This window comes from Lynx canadensis, chromosome B1 (genome assembly GCF_007474595.2).
Source record: "Lynx canadensis isolate LIC74 chromosome B1, mLynCan4.pri.v2, whole genome shotgun sequence".
Classification (NCBI taxonomy): domain Eukaryota; kingdom Metazoa; phylum Chordata; class Mammalia; order Carnivora; family Felidae; genus Lynx; species Lynx canadensis.
The window spans coordinates 170,147,239-170,170,934 of record NC_044306.2 but is presented as its reverse complement, the minus strand read 5'-3'; the positions used below and the strand labels follow the sequence as shown (position 1 = coordinate 170,170,934).

The 23,696-nt window shown below is 39.6% G+C and overlaps 1 protein-coding gene across 2 annotated transcripts in view; it reads left to right on the top strand.

Moving 5' to 3' along the window:
• Positions 1–23,696, top strand: part of GRXCR1 (glutaredoxin and cysteine rich domain containing 1) — a 315,239-nt gene that overhangs the window by 186,010 nt on the left and 105,533 nt on the right. Inside the window, exon 1 of one of the 2 annotated variants that reach the window (XM_030313952.1) lies at positions 2,315–2,716. The exons of the other annotated variant lie outside the window; for it this stretch is intronic. Coding sequence (XP_030169812.1) covers positions 2,315–2,716 — 402 coding nt within the window. Of the gene's footprint in view, positions 1–2,314; positions 2,717–23,696 lie in introns of those variants that run through there. 2 annotated transcript variants of the gene reach the window in all.

Here is a 23,696-nt window from a genome sequence, read left to right as displayed (position 1 = left end):
CTCACTATATAATGGTGAATGAAAAAAGCAAGATGTTGAATATATGAGAGCACATTCAGGACTGATAGATGCCCTAACAAACAATCCTTAAATTTCCACCTCCACTGCTTAACACAATAAAGGCTTAGTTTTTGCTCATAACATAGTTTAGTGCGGGGTGGTGACGGTTGTGAACCTGTGGCTCTGACAAGCTCAGTATATGGCTTCAAGGGTCATCCAGCTAGCAGATGGGGAAGGAGGAGAAAGGGCGTGGATGGGGCACTCTCTCTCTTAACTGCCTTGGTCCACAAATGAGGCGTGGCTTTTGTTCACATCCCATCAGTGAAAGCTAGCACTTGTTCCTTCTCCTCTTAAATTGCAAGAGGCTGGGCGATGTAGTTTTGTGACCATCAGAGCATCCCGTCTTCATAGGCACTGGGAGATGTTTCACAAAATTATTAACATCTCCAGGGAGGAGATTTGTGACTCTTCTTTTTTTGTGTGACTTTATTCACAACATCGTGCTATTATTGTCTGAATTTTCTAAAATAAAAGTAAATTAAGTTTATATCACATAAAACTATACATTAAAAAAAAAAAAAACTGAAGTGCAGTATGAGGGCCAAGTGTGGATCCTCCCTCTGGAGGTGCAAACAGGTTGGGATACTCACCACAGTGTATGTTTTAATATGGCCCTTGTATCTTTTTTTTTTCTGAGAATTAATTTTTTTTTAATATATGAAATTTATTGTCAAATTGGTTGCCATACAACAGCCAGTGCTCATCCCAAAAGATGCCCTTTTCAATACCCATCACCCACCCCCATCAACCCTCAGTTTGTTCTCAGTTTTTAAGAGTCTCTTATGCTTTGGCTCTCTCCCACTCTAACCTCTTTTTTTTTTTTTTCCTTCCCTTCCCCCATGGGTTTCTGTTAAGTTTCTCAGGATCCACATAAGAGTGAAAACATATAGTATCTGTCTTTCTCTGTATGGCTTATTTCACTTAGCATCACACTCTCCAGTTCCATCCACGTTGCTACAAAGGGCCATATTTCATTCTTTCTTATTGCCACATAGTACTCCATTGTGTATATTAAACCACAATTTCTTTATCCATTCATCAGTTGATGGACATTTATGCTCTTTCCATAATTTGGCTATTGTTGAGAGTGCTGCTATAAACATTGGGGTATAAGTGCCCCTATGCATCAGCCCTCCTGTATCCCTTGGGTAAATTCCTAGCAGTGCTACTGCTGGGTCATAGGGTAGGTCCATTTTTAATTTTTTTGAGGAACCTCTACACTGATTTCCAGAGTGGCTGCACCAGTTTGCATTCCCACCAGCAGTGCAAGAGGGTTCCCGTTTCTCCACATCCTCTCCAGCATCTATAGTCTCCTGATTTGTTCATTTTTGGCCCTTGTATCTTAAGAGATTCTTCAGTCACTCACCAAAGTGTCAGAAAATGCACTGAGCATGGTGTTAGGAGGTCCGCTCTGTATGCATGGGTGATTTGGATATAATATTTATTAATGCAGATCACCAGGACCTCTTTGCCTGATCTGGCTGGCTTGGAGGATTTTCCATTCCTCCCTCATTGTCCCTTATGTTTCCTTCCAAAATCCTTCCCTCTGAGAGAATTTTCAGCTAGCGGAAGTGGGAAGTAACAAGGCAAATGTTCTCTCTTTTCACAGTTTGTTAAAAAGTTATTCTTTAGCAAAACCACTTGTGCATGAAGATGTGTATTGAAAATGCATCTTATACAATGCTGACAAAGTCGAAGAGATTATTTCATTAACTAATATTAAAAGCTCTATGTTGGCAAGTAGCACATTCACTGCCCTTTTGAAAGATCACAGTGGAAGACAGAAGAAAGAAGCCCTGTGGGAGGACTATGACACGTCCCATCCTACACATTAGATTCCATACTTTATCTCTGGCCTCCACTCTGGACAGCGAATTGTAGAGATACTCTTCTGTTAAAGATCCTTTTCAACATTCATCATTGGCTTCAACGTTCAGGTCTTTCGTTTCCTTGCCCCATACTTATTTATTGTTTCATTACCTGCCACTTTCTTGCGTTTGTCCTGTTAAAGAGTCCACCATGGCTGTTTAATATTTAAAGGCTGGGATCATTTGCAGGTTTTAGTTTAAAGGTAACCATAGCACACGCACACACATTCATTATTAATAGCAGAGACTCACTGTAAGTTCTTAGGAATCTTCTTTCGATGTTAGTTTCATATGGGTGCCGCTGTTGCGAGAATGAGGCTCTGATATTGCTATGTGGCAAGTGGACTAATGCAATAACATTGATCCAGAGATTATGTGAATTGTTTATGTGGATGGAAGTGATCATGCTAAAAAGGGACATAAAGCCAGAAAATGACAGGCCACGGAAAGTCCGGTTTCGGATTGCGTCATCTCACAGCGGGCGAGTTCTGAAGGAAGTGTATGAAGATGGGCAACCATCAGGCTCCCTGGATTCTGAATGTGCCAGCATCTGTGGGGTAGATGGACTGAGTGAGTCTGATGGACAGCAAAATGGCCACATAGGATCAGAAGGTGATGAGTATGAGAACGACCAGGATAACTTGCTGGTGTTAGCGAGGGCTGCCAGTGAGAAGGGTTTTGGTACAAGAAGAGTCCACATTTTAAGCAAAAATGGCACAGTCAGAGGCGTCAAGTACAAAGTGAGTGCCGGCCAAGCTCTATTTAACAATTTGACCAAAGTATTGCAGGTAAGTCAATGCACTTTGCTTTTCCCGGGCTTTGTTCTTAACTCACCATCTCAACACCTCTGTGCCCTCCAGTTGAAAGCAAGCTTCTCTTATTCATGACTTCTACATACTTCATGAGTCACTCCCCCATCTAAGATATTGTCTCAACAGCCATCGATTAAAAAGAGGGTCATTATGCTTAGCAAAGTAGATGGATTCTCAAAGTCATATTTCTAAGTGGTCTTTTCTTCCAGTGTGCAGTGACTAAAACAATGTGTCTGTTTCTTTACCAAGATGATGGTGTTCAAAGCATCTGAGCACAACTTAGGAGTTAATTTTTGGTTTATCACCTTGCAGATACCAGATTAGCACTTATCATCACTTGTATGGATTTTAAACCAGAGAACATTGAGAGCTGCATTCAGTGGCGTTGGATTCAGTTGGAATGTTAGGAAGCTGTAAAGACAAACTTCGACTTGCCCCTACTACTCTGGGGGTTGCAGCTTTTATCTGAGGTGCCTTTCTTCATTCATTTGCCCAATGGAACTCTAGAGTAGCACTTGAAAAAGTTATCCCTCTGTAAATGTATGGAGTGAGATCCAGATCTTATAGGAAAAATGTTAGCCTTTAAAATGTGATAGATTCTGCACAGTAATGTAGGAATGCATTATTCAGGTCTGGAGGCCTTTGGTAATGATATAATGTTTAGACAAGTTTTTGAAATTGCCCAGAAGCATTGGTAAAATGATTTTCTGTTAAAAGCAGGGATCATTATTTCAGGAATAGAATTCATAATCACTATCATTAAGGTAGCAAACCAATATTTTTCATTATAATACCATTCTGTGTTATTTTCAATATTTAAATAAAATCTCCTTGATGAATTATCCAGTGCCTCTGCATTATAGACAGATATAACAGTGGTAGGGAGAAAGGATTTTAACCAATAGTATTTTATTATTTTTCATTTCAAAGAAGTATTTAGAAAGATCACATCGCCAGGATTAAAAAAAAAGAAATTAAAGGGTAAAAGCAGTTAAAATCAAAGGTTATTTTCATATGTAGAATTTACCTATGAAAGATTTCACTGATTAGGGATGAGGTGGGAAATCAAAAGTTAGAAACTGATGACTATGTTTGACTAATTTGGAGATCTTGTATAGACTTCTAAAATAACCTTAGTGGCCTCTGTGTTTTATCTAATGCAGAAATTATTATTGTCAAAGTATAAGCCAAGACTCTGTAATAAGTGTAAAAATGTTTGCATTTATTGTGATTACTTTAGCTTTTGATTGAGTCATGATTTGAATTGCTTTACGATCTGGAAGGTTATTTACAAAACTTCTGCACCAGTTATAGTACTGTGATTTGAATTTATTCATATCTACCCCCAAAATTATTATTTATGGGTAAATACCTTAAATCTTCAAGAGAAAATGTTTTTCTCCCTATGGCTTTGTCCTGAAAGAGCTTATAAATTCACATATAGGAAATAGAAGAAATTCTATAATCAGATGTTATTACTACATTACTTTATAATAGTTAACTTGTATACTTTTCAATGTGTAATTCCATCACCCTTTTTCTTTTGAAAAAAAAATCCAGTGAAACTCATTTTTTAATAACTTACCCATATTCCATTTACCCTTTGCTTCAAGAGGACAATAGTGATTACTAGCAGAAGTCCCTCAAAGTCTGGTACTTAACCATTTTTCTTTCTAGCCAGTCCTTCTTTCTGTATAATGTGGGCAAAGTAATCAGCATATTGCAAGTATTCACAAATTTTGGCCATCATTACTTTTATCATCATCATCATCACCATCGTCATCATGGAATGTTCTCTGATCTCTCCAGGACAAAACATAAGTTAAAGGAGTTCCTCTCTTGGATGAGGGCTGCTAGTTGTGCTATTTCAAGGGGCTCCATTCACATCACTGTCTGTGTAAATAGCACCCCTCAGAGTTGTGCAATACAACCTATGCAGCATTATGTAGAAAGCTGATTTGGATGCTCGCTGCTTGTTAAAGGATAGGTGTCATAAGGAGTGACAAATGTCTTAGACATGTGCTTTAGGATGACTGAGTAGGTTTCCATAGGCATCCCACAATGCAGTAGCAGAGAAGCCCTGGGGACTAAAAGCAGAAGTTACCATGAAGTTACTTCTATACATGGTTATGGGACCAGATGTGACTCTTCCCTGGATATCTGTATATTTTCCACATCCCTTAGAAAATAAGCAGCAAACCTAACTGGATGTAACTGTGATGTAGCAATTTCTCTCATGGAGGAAAAAGTGAGGAGTAATATTTTGGATATTTGATTAAGGTTTCAATGCACAATCTTATTGAAGCAAGGCACTATAATTGAAGACACAGGTTTTTCTTCCTGTTTTAAGTCATAAAATCTTAAAGCATTCAACTTGAAACTTGAGAGGAAACCCAGTTATAAATAAAAGCTTTCAAAGAACCGGTAAATAACTTGGCTTCCTCTCTGTTAGTTTCCCATTCTGTTACTCCTGTCTCATAAAATATTGGCATGGAGCTTGCAAACATTTCAGCTGTGCAGAGAATTGTCATTGAAATTATTTGCCTCAAATATTTTTACTTCTTAGGAACACTTATTTAGAAAGTTGTGTATAAAAGGGATGTTAGAACAAATTCCCATTTCATGTGTTAATTAGTTTACTCTATAGAACTCTGGGTAATTGAGGATGTGCAATATTAATTAAAGTTTTTGAGAGTAGTAATGGACCATGAGGTAAAGAGAGGAAAGTCACTTAGATGTGCAGTTGGGCCTTGTAGAGGGTGGTTCATTGTTTCATTTGTGAATCTCTCAAAGCCTCCAGTGCATCTAGATTATAGCTCTTCAGATACAGGTGCTTGGTTTTTCCATTTCTCCTAGAAACAACAAGAATGTAATGCTCAAGAGAGGCTCATTTGGAAATCTGAGAACCTGGAATCTAGTGATGGCCTGGAAATATGCATTTATTAGAAGCTCTTTAGGTTGTTCATCCATACACTGAAGTTTGAGAATCATTGACCTAGCATGTAAAATGGAAATTCATCCAGTTCACTAGAGTTAATAAAAATATTCCTTAATGTTCTTTATGTCTTCAATATTTAAGGGGGAAAACAAAGACGTTATGTATTCATCTGTCATTTGTTCTTCTGATCATGTTAGATCACCAGGGAGGGGTTTCCTGAGCTAAAGATAAAGATATCCTGACAGACTTGTTTCCTCTTGTATCCTAATTTATCAATCAGTTGGTTTAGAAATGGTTCCTGAAATTACCAGTACATTCTGATGTAGGTGTGGTGTTTTAATTTTCTTTAAGAAATTCTGCTGTAAGGATAATTCTACCTAGATAAATGATTTTACTTGTCATTACTGGAGAATTTTAGAAAAAAATTATTTTGTATTTATTTTTTACAATTAGTCACTGTTACCTCATGCAAGACAAATTACAAGACCACCATGTGGCTCATAGCGCTCATCACTCAGGGCATGATTAGGTTCGAGATACACCCGTGGGGCCAGGACAGGCAGCAAGTGGCCCAGGTGCCTGGGGAGGAGACAGTGCAAAAACCAGCCTGTAAAAAGAGCTCAGGGACTTAATGATTTCATATGTGCCAAAATTACTTTGAGAGGTTTAAATACGACAGTTTTCTTGATTTGAATAAATTTATAGCAAAAAAAAAAAAAAAAAAAAAAAAAAGATTTGCAATACACCTTGACCTTAGCAGCAACATATTTCCAAAGCTTCTTGGGGTGGGTCAATGATGCAGATAATTAAGGTCATTAGTTTTTTTCTAATTTGTTCCTATGGGATTAAATTTCAGGCAGTAATTAAATATCAGTAATTTTGTCTTCATCCTATTTTCAAACTTGTATAGTCTGTTGTATACTCAGTTATAGTCTTTTTTCTGTAATTTCTATACTTTTAATTCCCTCTTTTTACAAATTTAAAGCTACTGTATTAGAGAAAAATAGATGCCAAGAAGGACAATAGCTATTCCCATGTTATAATTTGCTGGTTCCTTTCTAAAAACTCAAACATATAACTTTTCATCTTTGTATTTACATGCACATCTGTGATTAATGTGTTTATATTTATAAGCATTTTAACATTTCGAGATAAGTAAAATAAAAATAATTTTACATTTGCGGAAGAATTTATATTTTGCAAATTTTTTCGGGTACATTATTTTACTTGATTGTTCCAAAGATTTTGTGAAATAAGGAGCAATAATGCCTGCTTGTAGTAACTGAGAAATCAAGTGTCTGGCCCAAAGCTAGTAACCTGGGAACCCTGCCTTTCACTGCTTTGGCTTTGTTAGGTTTTCAAAGTATAGTGCTGTATACAAAAACACTCAACCTTACCTTTATTTTTTTTAATTTATTTTGAGAGAGAGTGCACAAGTCGGGGAGGGGCAGGGAGTGAGAGAGGGAGAGAGAGAAATCCCAAGTAGGCTCTGTGCTGTCAGGGCAGAGCCCAATGTGGGGCTTGAACTCATGAACTGTGAGATCCTGACCTGAGGCGAAATCGAGAGTTTGATGCCCAACGGACTGAGCCACCCAGGAGCCCCTTAAATTATATTTTTAAAATTTATCAAACCTTATCATCTCTATAACATCATGTGATTAAACTCTTTTCAGATTGCAAGGGTTGACACCGGGAAGGGATGACTGGGTTAAGTCTGGGAAGACCCCTGCTCAGCGTTGTTCACTAACTTTAGAATGAATGATTAACAGAAATTTCTGGCTGTACTTATTATTCATCTCTAGTAAACTTTATCTAGCTTTGGCAATAGAGTAATATTCCAATGAAAACAAGGCGATACTCTTGATGACTCCTTGGTCCCAGTGGTTTATTTGGACCACTCTGGAAAACAACAACAATACTAAATATTGATTAAGTACTTACTAAATACACTGTCCTTATTATTTATGTGCATTGACATTTATTTCTCATAGCAATTTCATGAGGTACTATCATTATTAATTAATAAGTTGAGCATATTCTCTGCGTGTGAAACATTGTTATAGGATTTAAAATCTCATTCAGAAAAATTATTATGTGATGTTCTATCAAAATAAGCATTTATTAATGGAAATATTGCCTTTTTTAGCTATCAGGAATAGCAAAAGCTGCAGGATTTTTTTATGCAATTCCAAATGATGCAAGAAACTACATTACAACCCCAAAATGGGTTGGTACAAATGATATATTTTTATGGAAAATTTTATAATTGCAAACTGATACACCCGAAGTTCCTGCTGTTACCAGACAGAGAACCAGTTGCAAACTCTGGTTCAGCTGCTCACCTCTCGAAATTCAATACTCAAGAGACAAGTGATGGTGGGAAAGGAAAGGTTGTGTTATTTAGGAAGCCTCAACCTGGGAAGATGGTGGACTAAGGTCTTAAAGACTGTCTTCCCAGTCCAGGTGAAGGCAGAGGGTTTTAAAGGGGAAGGGTTGAGAAATGGGCTGGGGTGGGGGGGTGCTAACATGCAGGAGAAGCTGATGCTCTGGCAGTTAATTATATGTCAACATGACCCTCAACAGACTTGCTGGCATCGATGGCAGCTGTTTTTAATGGGGTCAGGGCTTATCTTCCAAGAAAGCCTGGTTCTTTATTCATCAAGGCCAGTGATCTGCAAAATCTCGAGGAAAAGGCGGTTAGTTCTCCTACAGACCAATGGACTTAGGTTAGCAGGCAAGGAGTGCATGATCTTGAAGGAGTTAACCCTTCAAACCTGTTGAAGTGCTGTTATAATGACCACCTTCCACATACCAATGCTTTGCTACTCTTGGCCACAGCGTTTGACACTGATGCTGATTAGGACTTCAGTAAATGTTCTTTCTTTGAGTTAATGAATTAAGTGAAATTCTCTTACAAAGTGATTATTTTTTTTTTCTTTTCCATCTCTTTTCAGTTTGGAGATTTCTCCTATTGGAGAGGAATAGGTTTTGCGTGGTGAAGTGTTAGTAGCTCCCTCCATTCGGTTCTTTCTGTTGTGGGTTATCTTCTAGATTCAATCAATCATTCTTTAATTACCATTTGCTACGTATCTATTATGGAGCAGGCACTAAGTAGATAATGTGAGGAGTAAGACCCAGCTTTTGCCTTCATGGACTATTCAGTAATGTATTGTGAATTGTTGTGTAAAGTGATTTCTGGAAGAATTCAGACACAAAACTTGACTTTATCTTCTTTTTCCAGAGGCTTTTCCCTCTCTGTTTTCTTATTGGCCTAACATAGTCTCTGCTACCCATTCCTCGTTTCTCCCATGCTTATATTTTTCTCCATTTAGTCTTTCTGTTACTAGACCATCATTTTATTACATTCCTTTCTTCAACTTCTCTTGCTTTCTTTCTAATTTAGGTCCATTTCAAGGCCCAAGGACTGAAGGGTAATCTATATAATTAATGACTCTTATCTTGATCCTACAAGGCTCCAGTAGTCAGTAACAGTGACTCTGACCATGAGTACTTATCCCAATTCCATGAATCTTACTACAGATTTCTCTCATTAGTTCAATGAGTATCTAGTTGGAATATTTCTCATTCTCTCCTATGTACTTGTATCATCAGGACATGGGATCGTTGTGACATTTTAATTTGTGGAAGGCTGACGCTTAATCCATTAATTTACCTAAATTCTGACATCAGAACAACATGCTGAGAAAACCCACAGATTCTACAAGATGACTTGAAACTGCTTAATGAACTCTTACTGATAGCAAATGGTTACCACATAATTAGGAAATTAGCACCTGATGCTTCCAAACATTATAAAAGCAATATAATAGCAGGGTTAGACAAACATCTTTGGGTGGTCCTACTCATGCTTACAGAGTTTCTGATATTTTCTTTGAAACCCGGTACCTTGAATTTTGTATAAAAGCAATATAAATATTTAATAGTCTATAAGTTGACACTATATAAATACATCACTTCCTCAATCACTATTGCCTGGAAGGAATTTTAGAGATTATAGACATGTTAAAATGTCATACAGAAATTTTTTAATGTTTATTTTTGAGAGAGAGAGACAGAGTGCAAGTGCAGGAGGGGCAGAGAGAGAGGGAGACACAGAATCCAAAGCAGGTTCCAGGCTCCGAGCTGTCAGCAGAGAGGCTGATGCAGGGCTCAAACCCATGGACCATGATATCATGACCTGAGCCGAAGTTGGATGCTCAACCAACGGAGCCACCTAGGCACCCCCATACAGAAACTTTTATTAAGGGACTTTGGTTCATGTACACAAGTCTATTCAAGTAATATTTAGGATCTCTTTGCTCAATTTTATTTTTTTTTTTTAATTTTTTTTTCAACGTTTTTATTTATTTTTGGGACAGAGAGAGACAGAGCATGAACGGGGGAGGGGCAGAGAGAGAGGGAGACACAGAATCGGAAACAGGCTCCAGGCTCTGAGCCATCAGCCCAGAGCCCGACGCGGGGCTCGAACTCACGGACCGCGAGATCGTGACCTGGCTGAAGTCGGACGCTTAACCGACTGCGCCACCCAGGCGCCCCGTCAATTTTATTTTTGTAATAATTCATTATGTCACCTAATTTCTGACAAATTATTTATGCCTTAGAACATTTTGTTAGGAAGAAATAGGTGCACATTTTGTTCATGTAATTCCTTCATAGTTAATAGAATAAATTGTAGAAGTATTTATTATTTTTTTGATTCCTAAACAACAAAATTGGTGTTCACAACCTCTGAAGCTTCCTGGGTTAAATTTGAAACAAGCTCCTGTACATGGAGGGCAGGAATTGACCAGAGAAAGAGACAGGCCAGTCCAGATTGGTAGGTGGCAAGTTTAATAAGCAAGGGAACTTACCTATGAAGCTTGTCTTGGGTAGCCACAAGATGAGTATATCTCCATACCCACTGGAATTTTAAAAGTTTATATAGAGGCCTTAACTGACTTCAGTTACAAATACTATTCAGATGACCTCAATAACACCTTACTCTCTCAAGGCTGCATCCTTGAACAGCTTCAGCTGTGGGAATGGTGGCTGGGGGCATACATTCCAAGGACAGGAGAGGAGGTGAGAAGCCTGTGACTGCCCATCAGTTGACAGCATGTCCTCTTGATTAACTCCTCCAACAATTAGGCCATGGAAGAATTAAGTTGCCCCCCTGTTTTGCACCTTTTATGTAACTAATGACATAGAATTAAAGATCTTTATTGTATGAAAAGTCTGAAAGCTTGACTAGTCCACAGAGTGGGTAGAGTAGTGAAAGCCAGGTTGTTGATTTGCAAGAGATAGAAGAGAAAACCTGGGGGAATTATGTGCTGACAAGTCAGTGGAAATCAAACAAGGAGAAAGAATGCCAATCTGGTAGAGACTGAATGAGGGTCATTTTGGGAAAGGAGAATAGTTGGATGGGCTGTGACCTCAGGGGAAATTGGCAGGTTTAGAGATTGGAAAGTGGGCTTTGTGGATTAGAGCAGGGTCAGCATGGACAAGCTGTGGGATTGCCCTGCTCATCAGTGCTCCAGAACCAGCCTGTGCTGGTAGAGCAGCTGTGCTTACCTGCACGTTACCTTTGGTGTAGTGCCAGGTTCAGTGTCCTCTCATGACTGACTCATGAGCACCTTCTTTTGACGGCTGTTAGCATACTGTTTGGGAAACATCTGGCAGAAGTGATGCCCTCTCATGTTTCAAGATTCTGCTGAGCTCAAGTAAACACTGCCCTTTTCAATGACACAGGACTCATGATTTTCCCCAGAAATAAAGAGCAAGGCCTTTGGCATCCAGATTAATTGTGTGGTTATGTGAAAGAAAAAAGCCTGCAGTATCCATATTTAGGGGGATTGAACAATGGTAATAATTATTCACCTAGTGTATTACTTTCCTATTGAAACAAATCACCATAAACTGAGTGGTTTATAATAACACAGATTTATTACTTTATAGTTCTGGAGGCCAGAAGTCTGGAAGGAGTTTTATGGGACTAAAATCAAGCTTTCTGTAGGATTTTACTCTTTCTGGAGGCTTTCTGAAGAATCTGTTTCTTGCCTTTACCAGCTCCTGGAGGCTCCCTGGGTCCTGGTTCTGCATCTCTCTGACCTCTGCTTCCATTGTTATATCTTTTTTTCTAACCCTTCATCTTCTTTCCCTTATAAAGACCTTTGTGATTATATTGGACCTACCTGGGTAATCCAGGATAATCGTCCTATCTCAAGATCCTTAGTGAAATAATATCTGCAGAGCCTCTTTTGCCATATAAGGTGACATATTCATAGGTTGTGGGGATTAGGACATGGATATTTCTGGCCAGCCATTAGTCTACCTGCCATACCTGGTAGGTACAGTAAACTTATTTTGTCTATGAGAAAACTAGATTCAACTTTTTTCCAATGTGTGTCACACATGGACGCACTTCTGTCATGACTGCATGAGGATAAGAGTGGACTTCTACAGCCCTTGACTTTAGCGTTGGCCACATGACTCCCTTTAGACAATGGGATGGTGATAGATGTGGCGCATGCAAAAGCTTGAAATGTGCTTGCATGATTGAGTTTTCTCTCCTGCACTCTTTCCAAGAGAAGGCATGCTGCAGGAGGCTGGCTGGTCCTAGGAGAGTGAGAGACATGAAGAACAGACCTGGACCCAACCAACATTTTGAAGCCAAATCCTTCATAGCTTAGCCCCGATCTGCTGACTGCCAGCTAAACTGCAGACTCAAGAGTGAGCCATAAATGTTTAACGTTGCATTTCACTCTGTTTGGGGTGGTTGGTTAAGCAGCAGGAGCAAACTGGTACAAGTTCACAGATTCTGAGTACCTTGCTCAAAGTCACATGATGGTGAGTGATATAACTATCAGAAAGTTTGACTCCAAAGCTTGGGCTCTTATCCATTAGGCAACTAGTGTCCAACCACTCATTGGATGCCTGAATTTTCTCTACAGCATCTCTGTCAAGGTCTTACCTAGCCTTTGGTGGGGATTTCTAGAGGGAAGAGATTCAGAGTCTTGGCAAGACAAGGATTCAAGTCTCACTATCCTGTGGATATTGAACCTACTGAAACTGATCATACCAGGATAGAGTGAAGGTCATCTGTCACCCACTTCCATGAATATAATTTAAGACTAAAATAATATTTTTGGTGGCCACATCACACTGTTGTGATGATGTTGGCTTGTTGAGTCAAACATCTTTTCTCAGTGGAAAGATTCATGAGGTTAAAACTTTCAATCTCATAAAACATCTGTTTTTATTTAATGTAATACTCTTGTTAGTTTTTTTTCTGTGTTTACATACAGGACTCTATATTCAACAAAATTTAATTTTATTGTGTTAGTCAAAGATGTTAATCCTTTTGTACTCTGGTCTTGTAATTAGCTATGCCTTAGCACCTTATGGAGTTGATGGAACACAGTTTTGATTGTGGCAAACTATCAGCATGGAATAGCACTGAGTAAAAAGAATTGACCTTAAAGCAAATAAAGTTATCACTAATGAAGTGGCAAATGTATTTTATTAAGTATAAGAAACCAATAAATTTAAACTAGTGGTCTTTTTAATACAGAAAGAGGAGAGAAATGAAAGATGTGCAAAGAGGAGAGAAATGAATTATGTGTAAGTGGTTGTACCATAGACTATCAGCCTCAGAGGGTTTCATGGATTTCCTTTTATTAGGCTCTTTAACAATGATCTTTACACATTACTCATATAGTGCCAGAAACTTTGTTCAGGAAGGGAGCCATTTGTCTCCCAGGGGTCATGGATCCTAATTCCTACAATCTCAGGGAAATAACTGTGATTCTGGGAAGCAGATAACTTGTAGTCATGGCACAAATTTTGTGTATTGAGTCGGTCAGACCAATACTCAGTAGTAGTGGGTTTCTAGAGTCATGGAACTTCATTCACAATGAAAACACAGCAGCAAGAGCCTGAAGGCTGAAAATTTGCCTCTGTGAGTACCTTGTGCTTTTAACAGTAGTTCTAGGACAACGTATAGTTATACACATTTGTCAGTTAAAAGAAAGTATTAGGAAATTTCAATAACCAATAAACCAACCAAACTTAACTAAGGTTACCACCTCTCTTTTGAACCATATAAAAAACTAAATCATGGAGCTTTGAGACACAGCATCATAGATTCTCTTAATTGATCACAGCTGTCAGGGCTGTTCTTCTAACTGTGGGATTTTTCTTTATATATATATATTTTTTTTTCTTTTATTATTCTTTATTTCTGCCTACTTCAGCATCTTCCATGGCCAGTTCTTTCTGCCTCAGTTACAAGTTAGCTTTCTCAAAAAGTGTTTTTCATATTTCTAAGATTTCTAGAGATGGAATTATGCCCCCAAAGAAGTGACTTGGTGGTGAGAGCTTATGACGACTGAAGCAGACCCAAAGCCTGTGCTGGAAATTAGGTAGCTGCCCACTCAGCCTGCACAACAGGCTTTCTCTCTCTCTTCTGTCCGTCCTTTCTGTTGGAGGTAAACGTGAGGCACGATAAACCACTGCTGGAAAGACCACTTGACTTGATTCTTTCCATACTGGATTCAAAGTGACTACTGGCTCCTATTTCGTAGTGTGGGCAAGAAGTCCTATACTAGTCATCACTGGGGCTTCTTTCCCTACCATTATGATCTGCAGGATATGCAGGCTTGAGGGGGTCAGAGAACCTAGCCATGGTCCTGGTCTGTGGATTCTGGCACATTCATCTTCATTTCTGCTCTTCCAGCCCCTTGATGCTGCACTGATGTTGCTCACGGGCCTTTCACATAAGTTGTCTCTCAGAATACCCCACTTCTACTTTTTCCAGTTCTTGGAACTACCCAACTTCATCTTGTGTATGTCCAGGCTCTTTTTTTTTAATTTTATTTTTTAACATTTACTTATTGTTGAGAGACAGAGACAGACAGAGCATGAGCAGGGGAGGGGTACAGGGAGAGGGAGACAGAATCCGAAGCAGGCTCCAGGCTCTGAGCTGTCAGCACAGAGCCCGACGCGGGACTCAAACTCACGAACTGCAAGATCATGACCTGAGCCGAAGTCGGACACTCAACCGACTGAGCCACCCAGGCGCCCCGTGTATGTCTAGGCTCTTGAAAACATAACTCCATCAATTATTCACAGGAGCAGGAAAAAACCCAAATTTCTAAGAATCCCCACTTTTCTTTGTGAAAAATACATGATTCCTCCATGAAGGGGTAAGAACTGTATTCTCTGGAGGGAGGTGACCTGGTTTCATATGCAGAGTCTGCTATTTCCTGGGTGGGTGTGATGGGGAAATTTACCTAACTTTTGTAAGCCCTAGTTTTCTTGTTGCTGAAATTGGGTTAATGATCCTGATTATTTCCTATGAACTGTTGCATATAAACCATTTTGCACAATGCCTGGCATGTTATAAGTGCTCAATAAATATTGTTATTATTTTTACTATCCACCTCAACAAACAGTGAATTGTTAGGGATGAAGACCTTCTACAAGGGCCTTCTAGCTGGACTTGGAATCAAATTGACATAATTCAGATGAACATGAGAAAATAAAATTTAATAGTGTATGTAAGGGAATCCACATAGACCTGGAAATTCCAAGAACAAGGCAACATGAAGCTTACATGAACTAAGGAGAGAGGTAGAGTCTGAAGATACAAAGGGGAGGAAGGTCATTAGCAGGAAGGTGAAAGGAGATGTTTTTAAAAACAAAGGTTGCCCTATTACACAGATAAGTGTATTAGGTAAAAGGGAGTCTCTGTTAATAACTCTTCCTGATACAGGCTCTCCTTTACAATGTAAATTTAGGCAGTTGAGGACCATGAAGAGAGCTTTTCTACATCTACTGAGTTTTGATGACTTTTAACTCAAAATGATGTTCATGCCAAAGTGGCCTATCTTGGGGAAGCCTGCCCTTGGCCTCTATAGAATCAGTCATTGTTAAGTACTCTGCTAGGCAGTGAGGGTGCACAAAGATGAACAAAACATGATTTCTGTCCTCAGAGGAATTAAGTTCTTTCTTATGAGGAATACAAACTCATAGTTACTATAGAATGTAGTAAGTACTCAGAGTTTACTGGGGGACAGAAGCAGGACATCTGAGTTCTTTTAAATTCAGAATCTTATAGAGATTCTGTTCTCTTCACATAACATCTTTTAAAACTAGGGCTGCATGGGAACTCTAGGCCACTCCTTAAAAGGCATTATGGTACTACAAGTTTTGTTGGCTGAACTCACTTCCTTTTGGGAAATCTTAGCTTCTGCATCTAAACTTGGCTTAGCCTCTGCCACACAAAACTGTTTTCCTGAGGCCAGTTTCTGTGTTTGAGTTTCTCATTGGCTTTGGCCCCTAACTGGGTCTTTGTCTTGGATTCTGTAGTTTTAACTTCCTGTGACTAGTTGGCCATGTGTTTGCCAGCCTGGCTGTGCTGCACTTGGCTGTGTACCTGTGAGCTCAGCCAGCTACCTAAGTGCCTTGTGTCTGAGCATTCCCGTACAACACCTGTCATCCTGGAAGCCTGGCCTGCCTCTTCTGGACAGAGGCGGGCTCTCTCTGTTCTTTCGTAATAGCCTGGATTGACTTGTTATGCCTTTCAACAATAATTGGGGAATTATTTGTAAATATATGGGATGTGCTCTGCTATAAGGCACAGAGTGGACTACTAGATATGGCTTAAAATACTTAGACATTTGTTATATCAATTAAGAAGAAGTTTAGAGGAGGCTCAGGTTGTTGGTGGCTTGATAATGTAATAAACAACTCCATTTTTCCTGTTCTGTGCTCTCATCCTTAGCTTGTTTGTGATGCTCCCTCATGGATTCAAGATGACTGCCATAATTTAAAGCTAATCCAGAGGCAAAAAACAGAAGAAGAGGAAAAGCAAAAAAGAACATTCTTTGTAGGTGTGCCTCTTCTATCAAAAAGGAATAAGAAAATTCTGGAAACTTTCTAGAAGCACTGTCTGACATTTCATTAGCTGGAATAGGGTCTTAGGGCCACTATTTGTTATAACAAGAGGCTGGGAATATGAATATATGGCATTGCCTCTCTGGTAGAGCATGGGTTTGGAAATAGCTGTTGGATAGACAAGCAATAGTGCCTGCCACACCATTACTAAACAACTTTGGTAAGATTTAATTTTTATTTTATGCAATTTAAGTCACATTAGATCATGCTACTTGAATTACTAAAGTGCTTTAATAGTGATCACATGTCATAATATTTAGTTTGCTTATCCGTGTTTTTTTCTGTCTTTCCAGGTTCATTTCCTCTTATTTTTTTTTTTCAGTATTCATTCCTTTTGATTTCTGGCTGCTATTCATCTTTTCTAAGGCCTAGAGCTTTTTACCTGATTCTATTATTCTAACACTAGAACTTCACAGACATCAAATGATATTAGGGGTGGTAAGCAATTTATTATTAACTAACAGCAATATAAGTCTAAGCCTGTCAGCTATCTGCCATATCCATAGTAGGGCGCTAATTGTGTAATTTTAAACAAGCGCATGCCACATTTGACTTAAAGTGAGCAATCTAAAACAGAAAGGAACTTTCCCCAAGTAGTGCACATTGCTTTGTTTTTTCCCTTCTGCTTGCCTACGTGGAATCAAAAACAAAATAAAATACTGAACACAATGACTACAGAGTCACAGGGATCATTCCCAAGGCTTCTTCCTTCACTGCCTCCGTCCGCCTCCCCCTTCCAAGCCTCAGGGGCTCTGCAGTCAGTGAGGTGGAACTCATTTCACATTTGAGGAGAACAATGATAGGAAAGCTCTCTGCATGCAGAGCAGGGCAGACTCTCTCTCAGCAAGCCTGTCAGCATTGCTGCTCTGGATTCTGCTAGTCACAAACAAGCTTTTTAAAACACTGACTTAAAAGAATATTATTAGTACTGGTAATAAGAGCAACCCTTTATTGAATGTCTACATGTGACAGAAATTTTCTTAGGTACCTTTCTAACAATACTGTTTCTTTAATCCTGGCAAATTTGCAAGGTGGATATTAACTTATTTTACATAATAGAAGCTGACAACATCCCAGTATGATTCGAAGGACAATGAAAAAAAAACATTTGTCCCCAACTATTTTGGTCTTCATTTTGATCTGCCGCCTGAAATCCTTTTCTATTTTTTTCCCCCCACTTTCCTGCTCCAGCTAAGTGTCTTCTGCTTAGGTTGAAGTTCCTAGAAGTAGAACCTGAGATTGGGTTCTTGTGAAAAGTGATTTATTGAGGAAGGACTCTCAAAAGTAAGGGGTGAAGGAAGCAGGTTAGGGCAGGGGAGGACAGCTCAGCCAGGGAGTGGTCTTGGCTGGAGACCAGCTGCAGTCTGGGTACTCAGAATACAAATTGTACCATGGATTTGTTTCCACCTTGCAGTAATGGGCTGGCATTTTGTATGCTTCTGTCTGTCTGTCATCAACCATTGGCTGTCCATGTATGTGTGTTTATGTATGTGTGTCAGGACATCATCTGTTCTGCTGAGATGTTTATCCAGAAAGGGGAAGCTGTGAGTTTTTAGCAGCCAATATTCATGCTGCTTGGGGGGTGGGTCAGCCAACCTTGTGAAGGGAGTTCTGGGTGCATCCACTACAGTCCACCTCTTGCCCTGTTCAGCTTTACTTGCTTCTTCCATCAAGTTCATTTCATCCAGGCATAGCCTTGCCACAGTCAGTGGGACAGTTAGTGGTATATAAATTATAGCCCCCACGCTGTCGTTGGTCTCAACGTGATAACTGGTATTTATTTTCTGCCTCTTTTACCATCCATTTTAGACCCCCTCCTCCTACCTAGCTAGCACTTCTGCTGGTCTAGGTGGTTTGCATGAGTGGGTGGCCCTTATTTTTAGTCCTTGTGGAGTCTGAGCCTCTGATCACTATGCCCTTGTCAGGCAGTGGTTGCTGTCCTTGACCATTTACATTTAAAACCATGTGAATACCAAGAGAGGCACCAGAGTCCCAGCTATATTTTTATCTGCCCCTAATATGTACCAGCAGTTCTATATCTTTGAGAAAATCAGGGTCAATTCCTTCTGCTCGTATAATGATTCCTTTTTATACCAACTAGACTACTGTCATGGTGAACCTAAGGTGACTAGATATCAACTGTAGTTTTAAGTTTAGTGAGCCTTTCACTATGTTACTTGGTACAAGTATTCCCTTCCGGGACCAAGGGCTTAAAACTAATAATACCTAAAGTTGTAGTAATTCCTAGGCCCCAGGTGAAGGCCTAGGAATGATGGCAAATGGGATCATTCCTACAGCTTTCTGTTGGTTCCTGGACCCATGAATTGTAGGTATTGGAAATATAGCACCATATAATAACCACCGTATAAGCCTAACATAGTACTGGCTTAAGGTATAAGTGGCATCCTGAAGAATGATGCCCCTTTCCCACAGGGTTTCATCTCCAAGCTGATATATCATCTGTACCTTCAACATGATATATCTATTCGGTGGCGGGTTCTGGATGATATGACACATGGTATGGCATGGTCTTGGTCCTGATCCTGAACCCTAGGGGTTGGTGCTATGTCTTTCCTATTGGTGCTATGTCTTTTCCTATTTCCTGGCTAGTGATTTGGACATAATGCCCTTCTTCACTACAGATACTTTAATAACATGGAATCTGCTGCGTTGCATGCATGAACCACAATTCTCGGTTACTTGTATTTCAGCCTGCATCTGTTCTTTTTGTCAGCCCTACCCCAAACTAACAACCTTCTGTGCCACTTGATAAGTGGATGTGTGTCTTCTAACACCTGAAGAGGTCCACAGAGCACTTTATTTCTTTCTTAGAGATAGAAGGGGCAAAAATAATTTGCCCTTTCCTTTTGAGAGGAGGTTCCAACATGCCTCAAACCACCAGACTCCTAGATAAATTCTGTGGGGTTTATCTCCCACACTCTGGAGTAGTGTATCTTATATTCAGGTGTTTAGTATTCCTTGCTCATCAGGTCTCATTCAGAGGAGTTATTAATACAGGTGGACCAGTGTGGGGTTCTGCGCAATGTCAATAGTTGGCTGCCCTTCCCCCCTTCAGTCTCCTGGATGAAGAGGCTCCCATTCATCTGAAGGAATTATCCTCTGTTCGGAGGACAGCAGCAGAGAACAGTTAGCAGCCACCAGTCATAGTATCTGAGGACAGTGGACCAGCCTGGCGAAGGGGAGGGGTAGGGACACACCCTAGCACCCACCACACCCTATAAACATAAAATGATGTTATCTGGAGACAAAGGAGGAGAAGCATTGGGTGGGGAAGGGATCAAAACTGAGGATACTAGGATCTCAGCAAAACATTGCAAAGAAGAGCAGTGGAAGGCAGTTGCATTGCAATAAAGAGAGGAAACTAGGGTACTGGTTGCCAGAGTTCAGAATAGCCCCAGGGCTTTCCTGTGGAAGTAGCAGCAGTGTAGGGGTGGAGAGAGGGTTGTTACATATTCAGAGAATTAGCAAGTCAGTTGTGAAACACTTGGCTGTTTGAAATTGGCTATGGTGGGAGTATTCCCAGCACAGAAATCAGCTAACACGGGAAATTAGGGCTTTTATCCTCTCCCTGAAAATAGTTTACCAGCTCATCATTGTTACTAAAAAGTTTCTGAAAAGAATATCAAAGCAGGAAAAGGTGAAGAGTAGGAGAGCCCCCAAGCCCCAAACTCTCCCTACTTAATAATTTACCCTGGAGCCAGAGTTCATCCCTGCACATTTTGCTTTTCTGCAAATACAATCAGAAAGTGCCATCTGGCTAGCCATTTTTTTTTTGAGGCCATTATTGTTATTTTTTCTCGTGTAAAAAAAAGTCCATTTACTTCCGGGGTTTTCTCGGTAACTTTATGTTGCCATAGATATGAAGAAACTCTCCCCATTCTGTTTTTCCGCCTCCTGTGGATTTTGTCCTTGTATAATTGAAAAGCTAATCATGTTACTCCCCTGCTGAAAACAAATCAATGGTTCTTGGCAGCATTTACATATAAAATCTAACTTCAGAGTCTGCTGTATGACCTGAGTTCTTCTCAGCAGCAGAATATGAAATGAGGATTTGCGTGCAGGTCGTTTATTGGAGAAGTGATCTCAGGGCAGGAGGGAGAGATGGAGAAATGTGAAAGAGGGAAGGGGATAGAGCCACGGCAAAGGTACATTGATTACTGCCGTGTTTAATGAGGGTCCTTCGATCCTGCATCCTGCTGGGGCCTTCTGAAGAGTATCTAAAATGCCTTTCAGAATCCACATCAACTGGGAGAAGCATTCTTTTATGGTCTCTTTCCCTTTGGTGAGAATCGCGCCATGAGATCTATATTCCCCCACTCACCACACACACTTGTAGGCTACACATGCCTAAGAGCTGAGTGGTCTTCTTTCAGTGCCCCACCCCGAGGAGCCAGAGAAAAGTCCGAGCTGGAAACATGGCACTAAGTCACAGTGAGTATCTGTCGGTACCACATGACACGAAGCTCATATGGATCTGTTTCTTGAAGCCAATGGGAGGTGGAACAAAAGAGGCAGCTGATACATATGGCGTATAAAGCCTTCCCTGCTTTTCCATTTTACTCTTGCAGTCCCATCTCTGGACATGGTCTCCCTTACAGCCCGTATGTACCGATCCCTTACTCTAACCAATCTTTGCCATTCTATATCATCTGATTTTTTTCGCTTTGCTTTTGGTACATGCTGATTTCTCATCTTGAAATGCTGCCACTTTTCTCTCTTGGTTAACTCAATCTTTTAAACTAACCTCAGACGTGCCTCTTTCCTGGAAGCTTCAGTGCTTGCCCTCAGTTAGGTTCAATGCCTCTATAACTCTCAGAACACCCTCATTACAGCTCTACTAAAGCCCTATTGCCACATACTATAACTCTAACACAGAAGTCTGTGTACTACTCAGCCTTCCACACAGGTCCACAAGGACGGAATTTTAAATTTCCACATCCTGGGTGCCTACCACAGTACTTTGCTGCATAATACATGTCCCATAAATACTTGTGGACTAAATGAATGTGTGCATTTTGATTTTGCAGTGGACTGCATCTCCTAAACAAAGAAAATCTAATCTGAGGCCATTCAAAGAATTGAAACATGCATATATTTTGGAAGAAGTTTTCTAGGTATCCAAGTATGTCTTGGATATATATAAAACCAACAAGGCAATAACAATGAAACTGTAAAAAAAAAAGTCAAGCAATAAATTTGTGATTATAAACAGAAGGCTCCTGCTCTCATGAATTAGATTTGTAAGACACAGACACATAACGTTATGAATAATGATAAAAGAAGGGAAAATAACACACTGAGAATTGAAATATTATAAGGTAGTATAATTACTAGGAGATCAGAGGATTCTGGAATCTTCTGCGGATAGAAGGACAAGGAGGTTTCTAGGCAGTGGGTGAGATTTGAACTAGTATATGTAGTGGTGGATAGCAGTGACTCTGGAAGAGAACCCATAGGTTCAAACTCCTAAGTCACATATCACCCTTTATCTGTGTCATCTTGGGCAAATTATAGTTGCCTCATCTATAAATTTTGAGTTAGTAGTTATACCTAATTTATGTGGGTATTGTGAGGATTAAAATAAGTAATACATTTACAGAGATTAGAACAGGGCCTGGCATATAATACTTGTATTATATATGGTATACTTACCTTAGAAAATGGGGAGGTGAGTCTCTTAGAGACATAAGGTATGTTTGGGAGTCAATAAAGGGACTAGTTTACTTGTAGCACAGAGTTTGTGTGGGGGAAATGGTGGGAGGTAAAATTGGAAAGCTATTTTTGATTCTTACTGAGAACCCAAAGAGTCAGTATAGCCAGCAATGAGAGCAAAAACGAGGTAAGGTGACTGTACGTCTTAGTTTCCCCTGTGGTTTAATTACTGCCTTGTTATAATTCCTGGGATACCTGTCACTTTCAAAAGTGTCTTGTTTGGATAAAAGATACCTAAAAAAGTGATATTTAAACAAGGGTCAAAGGGATTTGTGGAGATTATCTGGCATAAATGTATAATATGCACTACAGAAAAATATAGGTTGTTAAGAGACTGTTGTGTGTTTGTTTAAAAATCATATTTGTTTCCATGGAATCATAAAAACTCAGTATTGATGGGGACCTTGAGAGAATGTGATAGAATTCATTCTTCATTTTTATATTGGCACACCATAATTTGCTTTCAATGTATTTTGAAATGTTCAAAGAAGTATGTGAAGCCAAATTCTTTGCATAAACAACAACAACAAAAAACAACACACACGCAAAATAGGCGGAAGTTAAAGCTCGTGACAAGGAAATTATAGATAGCTCATGTGCATGGGAAGTTCTTTACTTCATATTCAAATGGCAGCCCTGAACTATTTCCATATGCCAGATTTGGAATTGTATACATTAGTCAGTACTTTGGTTTGGACAGTGATAACACCATTATGTGGCAGTGTTTGTGGGATGATGTCAACATTCTGCACTTTGCCTTTATTATCTAATGAGCATAAGTGAGAAACTGGGAGACTTAAAGTGCTGATACTAGTGCTACGAACTATGGTTCTTATAATTTTAATAAGGCAAAATTTGAAATCATCAGTTGGCTTAAAAAAGCACCTATCAGTCTAGTGTTGAGTCAACCTAAGTCCACTCACCGGTCAGGAGTAAGAGATGCAGGACAGACCTTCCATGTGTGAGCCCTGTTACCCTGTGCTCACTTGAAGCTGGTCAGAACCCATGCAAAGTTGGTCACCTCAGTGGAGAATGAGATATGACAGATGTGACATGGTGAAGATCAGAAGTGGTATGTGAGAGGTGTCTGATACAAAGTCTTTTTTAGATTGCATTGGTATTTTCATTTCACCTGTACTGACTTTTTCCTAGAGTTCAGTTCATTTTCTTCACACATTTGGAATTAGGGTGTGTAGAGTCACCTTGAATGAAAGGATATTTCTTTCTCTCTCCACTGACCAGTTTGGTAGTTTTGGTACTGCTGCTTTATTTGTAGTCTAGAACCACATTTTAAATGGTTACTCAAGACTGTTGTCGTCTAGTGATACT